Source organism: Schistocerca piceifrons, chromosome 3 (assembly GCF_021461385.2).
Source record: "Schistocerca piceifrons isolate TAMUIC-IGC-003096 chromosome 3, iqSchPice1.1, whole genome shotgun sequence".
Taxonomy (NCBI): Eukaryota; Metazoa; Arthropoda; class Insecta; order Orthoptera; family Acrididae; genus Schistocerca; species Schistocerca piceifrons.
The window spans coordinates 917,642,940-917,656,541 of record NC_060140.1 but is presented as its reverse complement, the minus strand read 5'-3'; the positions used below and the strand labels follow the sequence as shown (position 1 = coordinate 917,656,541).

The 13,602-nt window shown below is 42.1% G+C and overlaps 1 protein-coding gene across 1 annotated transcript in view; it reads left to right on the top strand.

Annotated features, from left to right (window-relative positions):
• Positions 1 to 13,602, top strand: part of LOC124787920 (RRP12-like protein) — a 140,734-nt gene that overhangs the window by 57,051 nt on the left and 70,081 nt on the right. The window contains exons 9-10 of the mRNA XM_047254907.1: positions 6,526 to 6,690; positions 10,565 to 10,692. Of these exons, the coding sequence (XP_047110863.1) occupies positions 6,526 to 6,690; positions 10,565 to 10,692 (293 nt within the window). The remainder of the gene's footprint in view (positions 1 to 6,525; positions 6,691 to 10,564; positions 10,693 to 13,602) is intronic.

The following is a 13,602-nucleotide window of genomic DNA, read 5'->3' as shown; positions in this document are numbered from 1 at the left end:
ACTGCAAGCAGCATTGCATTATGGGATGTTATGGGAAAAGCAAACTGGGTGATGAGGGTAAGGAGTAGTCTGGGGTGGGGTGGGGAGGGATTAGCAGGGTAGGAGTGGGGGTGGTAAAGTGCTGCTTGTGGGAACATACAGGGGCGAGGTGTGAAGGTGGTAGGGCAGCTAGGTGCGGTGAGGAGGTTAAATGGATTGGTGTGGGGGGGGAGGGGGGGTCAGAAAAGGGGAGAAGTAAAAAGGCTGTGGGTGCATCGGAGGGTGCGTAGTGCTGGAATGGGAACAGGAAAGGGATAGGTGGATAAAAGACAATGACTGATGGACATTGAGGGCAGGAGGGTTATGGAAACATAGGATATATTGTAGGGCGAGTTCCCACCTGTGCAGAAGAGCCAGCGTGGCCCTGATTAGGGAGAAGAGCCGATGTATTCAATGCTGACATGATGAGGCATCAAGAGAACTCTTCTCACTTGACTTACAGCAGGCCTGGACACTCTCCCCCGACTCGTGGGAGTGAATGGATGCAGTTAGCTGGTCTCAAGCCAACAGAGAATGGCAATCGACCACCTGCAGACAAACTGCTAAGGACAACCACCTTGCAACCAAACCACTGCAAGAAGACCCTCAGAGAGTGAAAAGGAAGATCATTGAGGCTCTCCAGCACACATTTCCAGATAAGAAGATGGTGAAGAAACTTCTTCCACAAGCAGCTGCACCTCCTAGACCTTACTTACTATGTAAGTCTACAAGGAATGAGTGCCTCTCCGCCCAATTGTGAGTGACATTGGAGCACCAACATAAGACTTCTCAAAACACCTGACATTGAAGCTCACCCCATTTGTATGCAGCACCACATAAGAAGTTAGGCGCCTTTCATCCAGCAACTGCAGAACTTCTGATTGAGCCAAGAAGACCTCATCGTGAGCTTTGGCATTGTATCCCTTTTTACTAGGGTACTTCTAAGAGACTTGCTAAGGCTCATAGGAGAAAAGTTTGGACCAGTGCTAACAAAACAGCTAGATTTTGTGCTTATGTCAACCTACTTTCTGTTCGATGGGAACTACTACAAAGAAACAGATAGAGTAATGGTGGGCTGCCCACTATCACCAGTAGTGGCTCGTATGTTTGTGGAGGCTTCTGAAGAAGCAACCCTGGAGTTGGCAGTGTACAACCCCTCTTGCTTTCTTCGATACGTAGACGATACATTTTTAATCTGGTTGCTTGGGCGACATCACCTGCAAGACTTTCTGCAGTACCTGAACTTGCTGCATCAGAATATCAAGTTCATGATGAAGGCAAAAGAAAACAGCCAGCTTCCATTTCTGGATATGCTGGTCAGGTGAGGACCAGATGCAACACTTGGACACGGTGCCTACTGTAAACCAACACAAACAGATTTGTACCTGCATGCCTCCAGCTATCATGCTCCTTCACAGCAAGAATGTGCTGTAAGCACACTGCTACACAGAACAAGAAAGATCTCAGACGTTGACATCTTAGCTGCTGAACTGCAGCACTTACAGGCCGTGTTTTCCCACAAACAATTACAACAAACACCAGATAAAACCTGCCTTAAGATAGAAGGAACTGAGAGTGCAGTCTACCACTGATGAAGACAAACTGTCTGTGATAGCAGTTATACCATGCTTTGGGAATACATCAGAAAAGATTGGCAGATTGATCTGAAAACACAATGTGAAGTGCGTGTTTCACTCTCCACTCAAGATAAAATCCTTATTAGGATCAGTCAAGGATGACTTAGGACTCCGTAAAACTGGGATTTTATCATATCCCTTGCAGTTTGGGAAAATATATGTAGGACAGACCATCCGGATTGTAAGAGGAGAGATGCAGTGAGCATAAACGCCACACAGAAGACGTACAGCTGACAAAGTCCGCCATGGCAGAGAACTGCATCTTCCATGGACATGGCATGAACTGCAATGGCACAAAGGTGTTGCAGCAATCAAATACCTTCTGGGATTGTATTCTCAAAGAGGCAGTGGAGATATTACTGCACGAAGAGCTACTAGGAAAGTACAGCAGCATTCAGTTAAGAAAGGTCTAGGATCCAGCCTGGAGTATGATCAAATCACATTGGATGTCTATATGGAAATCCGTTCCCATCAGGACCTTTGGAGAAGAAGCATTGTAACCATGGTGACTGAGAGCTACATGCGGCTGTGACTACAGAAGGAGTGAGGTCATGATCTGTAGCGGGGAACCCTTTGCTTCCTCAACCACCAGCCATGCACCATGCGGAGGCTGCTTTGGGGGGGTTGGGGGGGGGGGGGTGTAAAGACTATATAGAGTCGGCAGCCATCAGAGATCAATTACACTCCAGGAACTATAGAAGATGTCAAGAAGTCGGCTTGCCAAAATATCACACTTTTTGGATGATGCCTGCCGGACAAATACCAAAAAGATATTCAAAAATTCATTTAGGTCTGGTTTTTCTCCCCTGCACCCCTCCCACCTTTTAAAATGGTTGCTGAAAATCAGTTATGTCATTATTTATTGTTTTATACACAATGTGTAATGGAAAATAATTCCTATCATCAAGTGTGTTTTCTTGCTGTAAATGGGATTTTAAGTGTGAAGTTTGCTGGTTGTGAGCTGCTGAATTGTTGTGATGTATTTTCTGTAAATAGACATGCAAATAAATTACTGGTACTGGTGATATGTCTTATTGACAATGGCAGATGTGACTGTAATTGTACTTTGGTAATTCGGAAGTGCCTTGGTGTGTGGTAAGAAGCAGATTTGAGTTTCAGCATGAGAGAGGTGGTCCCATGACAGTCTTGTTGCCATATGTGGCAGAGCTTGAGAGAATCTTTCGCATGCCCAACAACAGATGTGACACCAGAGTGTAAACTACAAGCTTGCTAATATGGTGTTGCGTTCATGTGGAAGTGCCTCTTCATACAAAGACTGTACAATACGAGTAACTGAAAATTGGTTACTTTATTGAAACTGACACCAATAGTACAGCTCATCTAAATACAGTTCACTATTAAATGCACTGTCCATTAGCCTGAATAATCATCATTTGTAGTGCAAACTGCTGTGAGATGTGCAAGAAGAGAATCAGTGAGGTCCTGGAAGGTACCAACAGGGATGTGGAGCCATGCTCACTCCAGTACCGTGGCCAGGTGCACTGTGTTTTCTCAGCTGAACATTAGAGGCGTGAACAGTCCAGTCGAGATGATAACGCAGATTCTCAGTTGGGTTTAAATCCAGGGAGGTTGGTGACCAGGAGAGTACGGTAAACTCATCCTGGTGGTCTTCGAACCACACACATACACTGCGAGTTGTGCAACATGTTAATTGTCCTCGTGGCAGATGCCATCGTGCTGAGGAAAAACAAGCTGCATGTGGGGGTAGATGTTGTCCCCAAAGATAGAGGCATACTCATGTTGATCCATTGTGCCTTACAGAATAACAAGATCACCCGAGTGCCACTAAAACATTCCCCAGGCAGTAAGACTCTGACAATTGTTGCAGGGTGTTTGCTTTAAGGCGTTGCATGCCGTACATGCCAATGGTCATCTGTCAGATGGAGTGTAAAAAGTGATTCATCTGGAAAGGCCACTGTCACCATATCCAATTGTGATATTGGTGCACAAATTCCAGCCTTCGTCGCTGATGAACGGCAGGCAGCATGGGTGTAGGGACCATGCATCTATTATGGAGGCCCATAAACAGCAACATTTGCTGAACAGTCATTGAGGAGAGACTCTTTGGGGTTTACCTGGATGGTCAGTTGCTCAGCAGCTGCACATCTATTTGCCTATATACGTCTCCGACAGGTGTCGCTCACACCTATGGCCTGTAGTGCACTACAGTCGCCTCAGCGCCACTTTTGTTTAGTGCTATTTTGCCATGCGTGGTATACTTTAACCATGGCAGCTCATGAACAGTTTAGAAACGTAGCCATTTTGGGAGCCAAATATCACACCTTTTTGGACATCAGGTAAATGACCCCATTTCTACATAATGACAATAACTGCACTGTTTTTCATGCCCCCCCAATACGGTTTACATACTGTCCACTGCTAGTGCCGCCACTTGCCGTCTGTGATTGGTTATTGCATGTTGACATTGAATAAAGGCGGTGTTCACGTTAATGCGACTGGACTGTGTAGTATTTGTTAGGTAAGCTGTCTTTTTGAGAGGAAATCCACATCTATATTTACATGTGGAGATTTATGATGTGCGTATTATGACAAAGAATCCCCAACATGAAAACATTTCTATTAATTTGCACACATGAGTCATAAGGTTTTCATACAAGATTACTAGTGACATGCACTTATATAGTCAGATCTCCTGTGCGTTATCTTTCCAGACACCCACCACCTACCGAAGTCCCACTGTCCGGCATTCCCCTCATGACTCAGTACCATCCAGGACTGGAGCAACTGAATTACATTCTCCGCCAGGGTTTTGACGACCTGAAATGAGAAATATCCTACCCACTATCCTTCTCATCCCTCCCACAGTGGTATTCTGCCACCCACTGAACCTTCCCAACATCTTCGTCCATCCCCACACTTGCCGTGCTACCAACCCCTTACCTCATGGTGCATATCCCTGTAATAGATCTAGATACAAGAACTGTCCCATACATCCTCCCACCACCACCTACTCTAGTCCAGCCACAAACATCACCAATCCCATCAAAGGCAGGGCTACCTGTGCAACCAGTCATGTGATCTACAAGCTAAGCCGCAACCACTGTGCTGCATCCTACATGGGCATGACAACCAACAAGCTGTCTGTCTGCATGAATGGCCACCTACAAATTGTGGCCAAGAAACTAGGGGACCACCCTGTTGCTGAACACGGTGCCAAACATGACATCCTTCATTTCAATGACTGCTTCACAGCCTGTACCATCTGGATCCTTCGCACCAACACCTGCTATTCTGAATTGTGCATGTGGGAACTCTCCCTGCATTATATCCTACATTCCTGTAATGCTCCTGTCCTCAACTTTCATCATTGTCCCTTTCCTGTTCCCATTCCAGCACAACACAGCCCTCTATTCCACCAATGCACCCACAGTCTTTTTACTTCTCTTCTTTTCCGCTAACCCCCACCACCTCTGTCTAACCTCCCAACTGCATGTGGCTGCCCTACCCTATCTCCACCTCATCACTGTATGCTACCACAAGCAGCACTTTACTGTCCCCTGCCCCTGCCCTGGTATTCCTCCCCCTCCCTAGGCTAGCCTCCTCCTTACCCCCACCACCCAATTGCCTCTCCTGTGATGCACTGGTGCTCACAGTGTGGCTTCAGCTACCAGAGACTGTGGTCTTTGTGTGTGTGTGTGTGTGTGTGTGTGTGTGTGTGTGTGTGTGTGTGTGTTGTGTATTGTACCAGGGACCTAGAAATGATGGAGAGGCTTTGTCCCTACCATAGCCCTCAGCAGTTCACAACCCCACAACAGGCTATAGCAGTCCATTCACCCCACCGCTCCCCCACACCGAACCCAGTGTTATTGTGCGGTTCGGTCCCCAGTGGACAGTAACAGTCTTAAAAAGAAACAACATGTTATATCAATGCCCTTTAATGTAATAAAATTACACTGTAATCAACGTATTTTTAGTCTTTAGATTTATGTAGTTAAGATTTGCAGCAATCAAACTTCCATTCATTAAGGTTTAGAAAGGCTATCAACCTTATAGTGAGTGTTGAGACTGTTATCTACATATTCCAATTTAATGTTAATATATCTTGTACTGTTTTTGATTCAGCTGTGGGGGAAAAAAGTGTTAAACCAAGATAAACATATTGTAAAATGCTCTTACCTTTGCAAGTTGAATACTTATTTCTTCAAAACCATTTGAAAAAACACTCTTCTTTGTTTCCTCTCTTACTAACAACTTGGGATAATTATTTGAATCGCTTTCTTAATAAATAACAAGCTGTTTAATCAATCTGCTGTTTGAAACAAAGTTCAGGTAATAAATTATTTTAAAAGTTAGTGTTTTTAACCAAACAAAAAAAGTTAATTGAAGGTCAGAAGTAGGAAGAGAATTATTCTCCGGGCCGCTGGCTATCAGCAGTGTATCCCTGCACAGCAGTACTCAATACGTTTCCAAAGGCTTTCCCTCTGCTGACCCTAACATGATGCAAGCACAAGCAGCATGAAGAAAAAAATCATATTAGTTAGCACAATATGTTGTGTCCATATATACAGTTTCCATCCAGCAGATTGATTGTTATGCTAACTCACAAGGTAGACATGTGGTACAGTGTAATTCAAAGAATATGAATTTAACGCCATCCTGCTAAGTATCATTGGGCAGTATAAAATGTATTTCTCTGCCTACACACACACACACACACACACACACACACACACACACACACACACACACAAAATAAAAATAAAATAAAATAAAATAATGTGCCCGATGGTTTGTTATTGATACTCTTGTTTCATCTGTAGAACAAAGCCTTCTGAACTGTTTTATTGCTTGTCATTAATAGTTCAAATGTTTTGTTTTTTCTTTGCAGGTAGCATTGGAAAAGGATTATAAACTCTTTCTACCTTCATTGAAGATACTGGGTGATTTACGTGACTCTCACCAATTTTCTTATTCTCGAGAATTGGAGTATGCTGTTGGAAAGGCAATTCGCTCTTTGGGACCCAGAACAGTCCTCAGTGCAATTCCATTAGAGGTAATGTTTTGGTATACTTTTAAAAGAAAAGTTGTAGCATTACTTAAATGTGAGGGTTACCCAGAAAGTAACCACATTTTTTTTTTCTCTTCAACAATTCTTTATTGAACATAATGAGAATTACACATATGAATGAATATTGGTTAAAAACAGTCTTGGTTGCAATTTTATTTTTTTTATTTTTCAACTACGCGTTTCACCTTATTTAGGCATCTTCAGGTTTACCTTAATTTGGTATTTCTTAAAACGATCCTTATGAATGAATGGTGTTTTATCTACACACCCTATTTTTCTACATAATCTCCATCCCATTCTGTGGCCTTCCTCCAGTGCGAAACGAGGGTGTGTTCACCCTATTGGTACCAATCCTTGTGGTGGTGGTGGAGCCAGTGGTTCAGTGTGTGAATCACCACCACCTCATCATCCTCAAAATGTCTTCCACAAAGGGCAACCTTTAATGGCCCAAACCACCTTCTGATGACTTCACCCTCTTTGCCCTGAGACCAATTGTACTTCTGTCAAGAGCAGATGCTCTATAGACTTTGCACAAGCATTTGTGAATATTCCCCACAGTTTCTCTGTATATAGTGAGAAATTCATTGCTGGCATGTTGCTTGAAATGTACATCACCTACAGACACCATTTTGAAACTGCCTTGCAGCTACACTACCTGTCGGAAGTGACGCCCTCCCTCAGGAGACTTCAAATAATACATACGTAACGTTTCACATTTGCAGCGTTGTTTTTGACTGGGGAGGGGGGGGGGAGAGAACAGTGCATTAGTTTCTGGGCAACTCTCGTGCTATATGATATTCATTTAAATTCCTGGTGAGTCCAGCCTCAGTGGCCAGGCACAATAGTCATATGTGTGAGTTGTGCATGTTTTTGACTTCAGCAGGAGGCCTTTTGGCCAAAGCTCAAATGTATAGCTGCCTTTTGTTATGCATGTCCACAACTCAATGTCTCTTCTGTATCTGTCCTTTTCATAATATTGTTGATATTCCTTTAAAATGTTTTTGTTGTGGTACATTACAAATTAATGAAGGATCAAGTATAGAAAATACGTTACATCCATTTTGTGTGTGTGTGTGTTTTGTGTGTGTGTGTATATTCCCAGTTATATAGTGAGTGATAACGATGTCAGATTGATTAACGTGATGAACGTCACTCTTGATAGAGTACAGTGTTGTTACACCATGTTACAGCAGCACAGTGAGTTGAACAAGTAAAAACGAATATGTGTAGATTTTGATAGTGAACTACTGACAATTGTTATTTAAAGCTGAAGTTACTGGATAAATTCCACATTTGGACATCAGTATACAATTCACTTGCACACATACTCACCTTGGCCTTGGGTCCAACACAGTTTCGCTGAAATGTGGGAAGAGATGCAGTATTACCTCTGTAACATACCCACACTGCTCTCAGTTTACACTTTGTGCCTAACCAGGCCCGGACTTTTAAGCATAGTATCCAACTGGAGACCACAAGTGTGGGCTGTCAGTTCTTGGTGCAAATGTTACTGAAAAGTGTGTCCATGCCACTGCAGTTTTAAAGAGAGTTGTTATGTATTCATCGCTGTATTTACACATTGGGTTGCTGTCCTGTGGATTGAGGAGGAAATTCCATCAGGAAACACATTAAAAATATTAGCCTTAGTCACGGACCACCCTTTTCTTTGCTGTTTAACTATCATGCTACTGTGGGAAGAAACAAAAGTTTAGAAGCAGTTGGTGATTTCTCACATTTTCTTAGTGTGATTAATTAAGTGTGTGCTTCTAGGTGTTCTGCTAAGTTGTTTTTGCTATTATATACCCAATATTTTGACAACTGACCTGCCTGCACTTAAAGCAGACTGATTGGGCTGCAGGTACACGTAACAGCAAAACTCGCAGCATCTGAAGAAGACGGCTGGGTTGGTTGCCTAAATGTTGTGCATAAAATGGAGAGAGGGGGGGGGGGGGGGGGGGGGGGGGAACTCAGCAGAACACCCAGAAGCATGTGTGTGGCGTGTGATCAGAACAAAAGTCCTGCTTCATCCTATGCTTTCTTCGTTGTTTCTTTCTTTTCTTTCTCTCTCATCTTACTCGCAGTTAAAAACAGGCAGGAAGAAAATAATCAGTTTCTTTGGTGTAGTTCATTACCACCTGCATTGTTCTCTTAAGCTGTTGGCAGCTGTTTGCCTGGGGAGAGAGTGTACAAAAGAAATTAGATGAAAGGTAAATAGTATAAAGAAAAATAGGTAGACAGTAAACACTCTGATAACTAACTCGTAAAGTATATATATATATATATATATATATATATGATGAAACTTACCAAACAAAAGCGCTGGCAGGTCGATAGACACACAAACAAACACAAACATACACACAAAATTCTAGCTTTCGCAACCAATGGTTGCCTCGTCAGGAAAGAGGGAAGGAGAAGGAAAGACAAAAGGATATGGGTTTTAAGGGAGAGGGTAAGGAGTCATTCCAATCCCGGGAGCGGAAAGACTTACCTTAGGGGGAAAAAAGGACAGGTATACACTCGCACACACACACATATCCATCCACACATACACAGACACAAGCAGACATTGAAAAATGTCTGCTTGTGTCTGTGTATGTGTGGATGGATATGTGTGTGTGTGCGAGTGTATACCTGTCCTTTTTTCCCCCTAAGGTAAGTCTTTCCGCTCCCGGGATTGGAATGACTCCTTACCCTCTCCCTTAAAACCCATATCCTTTTGTCTTTCCTTCTCCTTCCCTCTTTCCTGACGAGGCAACCATTGGTTGCGAAAGCTAGAATTTTGTGTGTATGTTTGTGTTTGTTTGTGTGTCTATCGACCTGCCAGCGCTTTTGTTTGGTAAGTTTCATCATATATATATATATATATATATATATATATATATATATATATATATATATATACTTTACGAGTTAGTTATCAGAGTGTTTACTGTCTACCTATTTTTCTTTATACTATTTACCTTTCATCTAATTTCTTTTGTACACTCTCTCCCCAGGCAAACAGCTGCCAACAGCTTAAGAGAACAATGCAGGTGGTAATGAACTACACCAAAGAAACTGATTATTTTCTTCCTGCCTGTTTTTAACTGCGAGTAAGATGAGAGAGAAAGAAAAGAAAGAAACAACGAAGAAAGCATAGGATGAAGCAGGACTTTTGTTCTGATCACACGCCACACACATGCTTCTGGGTGTTCTGCTGAGTTCCCCCCCCCCCCCCCCCCCCCTCCCCCCCCCCCCTCTCTCCATTTTATGCACAACATTTAGGCAACCAACCCAGCCGTCTTCTTCAGATGCTGCGAGTTTTGCTGTTACGTGTACCTGCAGCCCAATCAGTCTGCTTTAAGTGCAGGCAGGTCAGTTGTCAAAATATTGGGTATATAATAGCAAAAACAACTTAGCAGAACACCTAGAAGCACACACATTGAAAAATGTCTGCTTGTGTCTGTGTATGTGTGGATGGATATGTGTGTGTGTGCGAGTGTATACCTGTCCTTTTTTCCCCCTAAGGTAAGTCTTTCCGCTCCCGGGATTGGAATGACTCCTTACCCTCTCCCTTAAAACCCATATCCTTTTGTCTTTCCTTCTCCTTCCCTCTTTCCTGACGAGGCAACCATTGGTTGCGAAAGCTAGAATTTTGTGTGTATGTTTGTGTTTGTTTGTGTGTCTATCGACCTGCCAGCGCTTTTGTTTGGTAAGTTTCATCATCTTTCTTTTTAGATATATTTTTCCCACGTGGAATGTTTCCCTCTATTATATTAAAAATCATAGTTGCATGAGAAAATAGGTGCAATTGCTGTATTAATTCTTTATTTCTGCAATTTAAAAGTATGAATATAAACATTTTATTGTTTTGCAGCTTGTTGGTGAAGAGAGAACTTATGACTTTAAACGCAGTTGGCTTCTTCCAGTTTTAAGAGATAATATTCAGAATGCTGAGCTTCGATACTTTGTGCAGTTTTTTCTTCCATTGGCGTCAAGATGCAGGTTTGTTTTAAAAGTTAATTACCAATGCTGTATAAAGTGATAAAGCTGAAAAATTAGAGCATTAAAAAGAATTAAAATCTCTGTCTTGCTTTAAAAATTTTCCTGCAGTTAGATGTAATCAAACATTCATAGAACTTAGCAAAATACACACATCCACATCATAATTTGTCGTTTGCTGCACATAGACATATAAGCTTCTGTTTCTGGCTCTTTAATGGCATAATAAAATGAAAATCTGTTTCATTTTTCGATAAAAGGTTATTGATTTCAGAATCAGTTCTTCATCTTCTTCTTTACAATACTTTTACTCATCAAAAACCCATACTTGATGCACATCCTCATGACACATGAAGAGAAACTTAATGTAGTAGATTTCTAAGAACCATACTTAGTAAGATAGTGTAATATTCATTGATCTGTACACTAAAGTGACAAAAGTAATGGAATAGCGATATGCACAAATACAGATGATGGCAGTATCACAACCACAACGTATAAAAGAGAAATGCATTGGTGGAACTGTCATTTGTACGCAGGTGATTCATGTAAAAAGGTGTCTGACATGATTATGGCCACATGACAGGTATTAACAGACTGAATGTGGAATGGTGAATGGTAGTTGGAGCTAGACAAATGGGACATTCCATTTTGCAAATCATTAGGGAATTCAACATTCCAAGATTCACAGTGTCAGGAGCGTGCAGAGAATACAAATTTCAGGGATTACCCCTCACCACGGACAATGCAGTGGCCAACAGCCTTCACTTAACGACTGAGAGCAGCAATGTTTGTGTAGAGTTGTCAGTGCTAACAGATAAGCAACACTACATGAAATCACTGCAGAAATCAACCTGGGACATACGACTAACGTAGCCGTTAGTACAGTGCAGTGAAATTTGGCATTAATGGGCTATGGCAGCAGACGACCGACACGAGTGCCTTTACCAACAGCGCAACATTGCCTTCAGTGTGTCTCCTGGGCTCATGGCCATGCCAGTTGGACCCTAGATGACTAGAAAATTATTGCCTTGTCAGATGAGTCTGGATTTCTGTTGGTAAGAGCTGATGGTACGATTGTGGCACAGGCCCCTCAAAGCCATAGACACCAGTTGTCAACAAGGCACAGTGCAAGCTGGTGGTGGCTCCATAATGGTGTGGGCTATGTTTGCGTGGAATAGACAGGTCCTCTGGTTCAACTGAACCAATCATTGACTGGAAATGGGTATGATCAGCTACTTAAAGACAATTTGCAGCCTTTGATGGACTTAATGTTCCCAAACAATGGTGTCATGTCACTAGGCTTGAATTGTTCTTCATCGGGTTGAACATTCTGAATCACTCAAGAAAATGATTTGGCCACCCAGTTGCCCGACATGACTCCCACGGAACATCTACGGGACATAATTGAGAGGCCAGTTTGCGCATAAAATCCTACACTGGCAACATTTTTGAACAGCTATAGAGGCAACATGTTCCAATACTTCTGCAGGGGACTTCCAACAATTCCACATCATGTGCAGTTTCTGCATTACGCCGGACAAAAGGAGGTCCAGCACTATAGTAGGAGGCCTCCCATGACTGTTATCGCTTCAGTGTATGTGCACTATGTCCTTGGTTTCATGCAAGCCAACCTTTTTTCTGATTTTTGTGGTCCAAAAATGTGCCTGCATCTTAGATTCAGGTACAAAGCCTAAGGAAGTTCTGAAAAATGCTGCTAGAAGCCACTGCAAGGAATTATTTTAGGGATGTTTTTAAGAAGCTTACAAAAGTTGGAAAACGTGATAAGCTCAGTTTTACATTGTGACAGCTCCAGCTCCATTCAGAAGCTGTCGGCATGTGTCAATGTACATCAAACCATTTCTCAATGCTGCCAATATTTGTGTTTCACTGCCTTAATTTAATTTCTTATTCACAAGTACAAATAAATTCCACATTTGAACATGAACATCCTTACAAATGAGCTTTTACAAAATCTTATTACTTCCATGAGAGATCTCTACCATAACATATGATCAGTATGAATCATATGTTACCTGCCCTGCATGCAGTGGATGAAACTTTTGTGCTGCACTCCCCCTCTTGTAAATTCATTTCTGTTTCTTCCACTGGCCCCTAGGCTGCTGAGAGCAATACTCATTACAACATTTCCAAAGGGTGCATTCAGATTTCATCTGTGTTTCAGTCTACTTTAGTACTTTGCTGAAGTGCCAGGTTTTAATCTACCATGATGAAGCTTTTTCACTACACCATGAAGTTGAAAAGAGAACTGATTTCTCTCACTGAGAAAACATCAAAACATGATGCAGGTCAGTGGTATAGGATTGATGAGAATAATGTGAGACAGTGCAATCAGCAAAAGAAACAAATTTTAGGTTGTTCCAGCAATAGAAAAAAAATTTTGGGCGAAAGTGTGGCCACTGATATAGATTATAAGTTGTACTGAATGATTTTGTTAGGGAGCAACGACAGAATTGCTTACCCATGGATGCAGAAGTTATTCACACTAAAGCACATGATGGTGCTCAACAGCAAAAGATTTCAAAGAAGCTGCAATTGGGTTGCTTGTTTCATGAAGTGTTTGGGATTTTCTCTTCGGAGAAGCTGCCAGAAAACCATGAGGAAAATCTCGCCGCATTTCTTAATCAAATAGCATGCCAAAAATAATTACATTCTTCATCAGATAGGTATTGCAGACCAAACAGTAGTGTATTTTGATATGCCAAAAATTATGTGGTAGAAGTGAAAGGGAAAAAAGATGTCAATACGCTGTTTGCGGGTTGTGAAAAGCAGAACATGTCTGTCATGGTTCCTTGTACAGCTGATGTCCATAAAATGTCACCATTCATTGTTTTTACACATAAGATGTTACCTAAGTCTGAGGTTTTTCCAAAAATCTTTTTTGTATGTGTG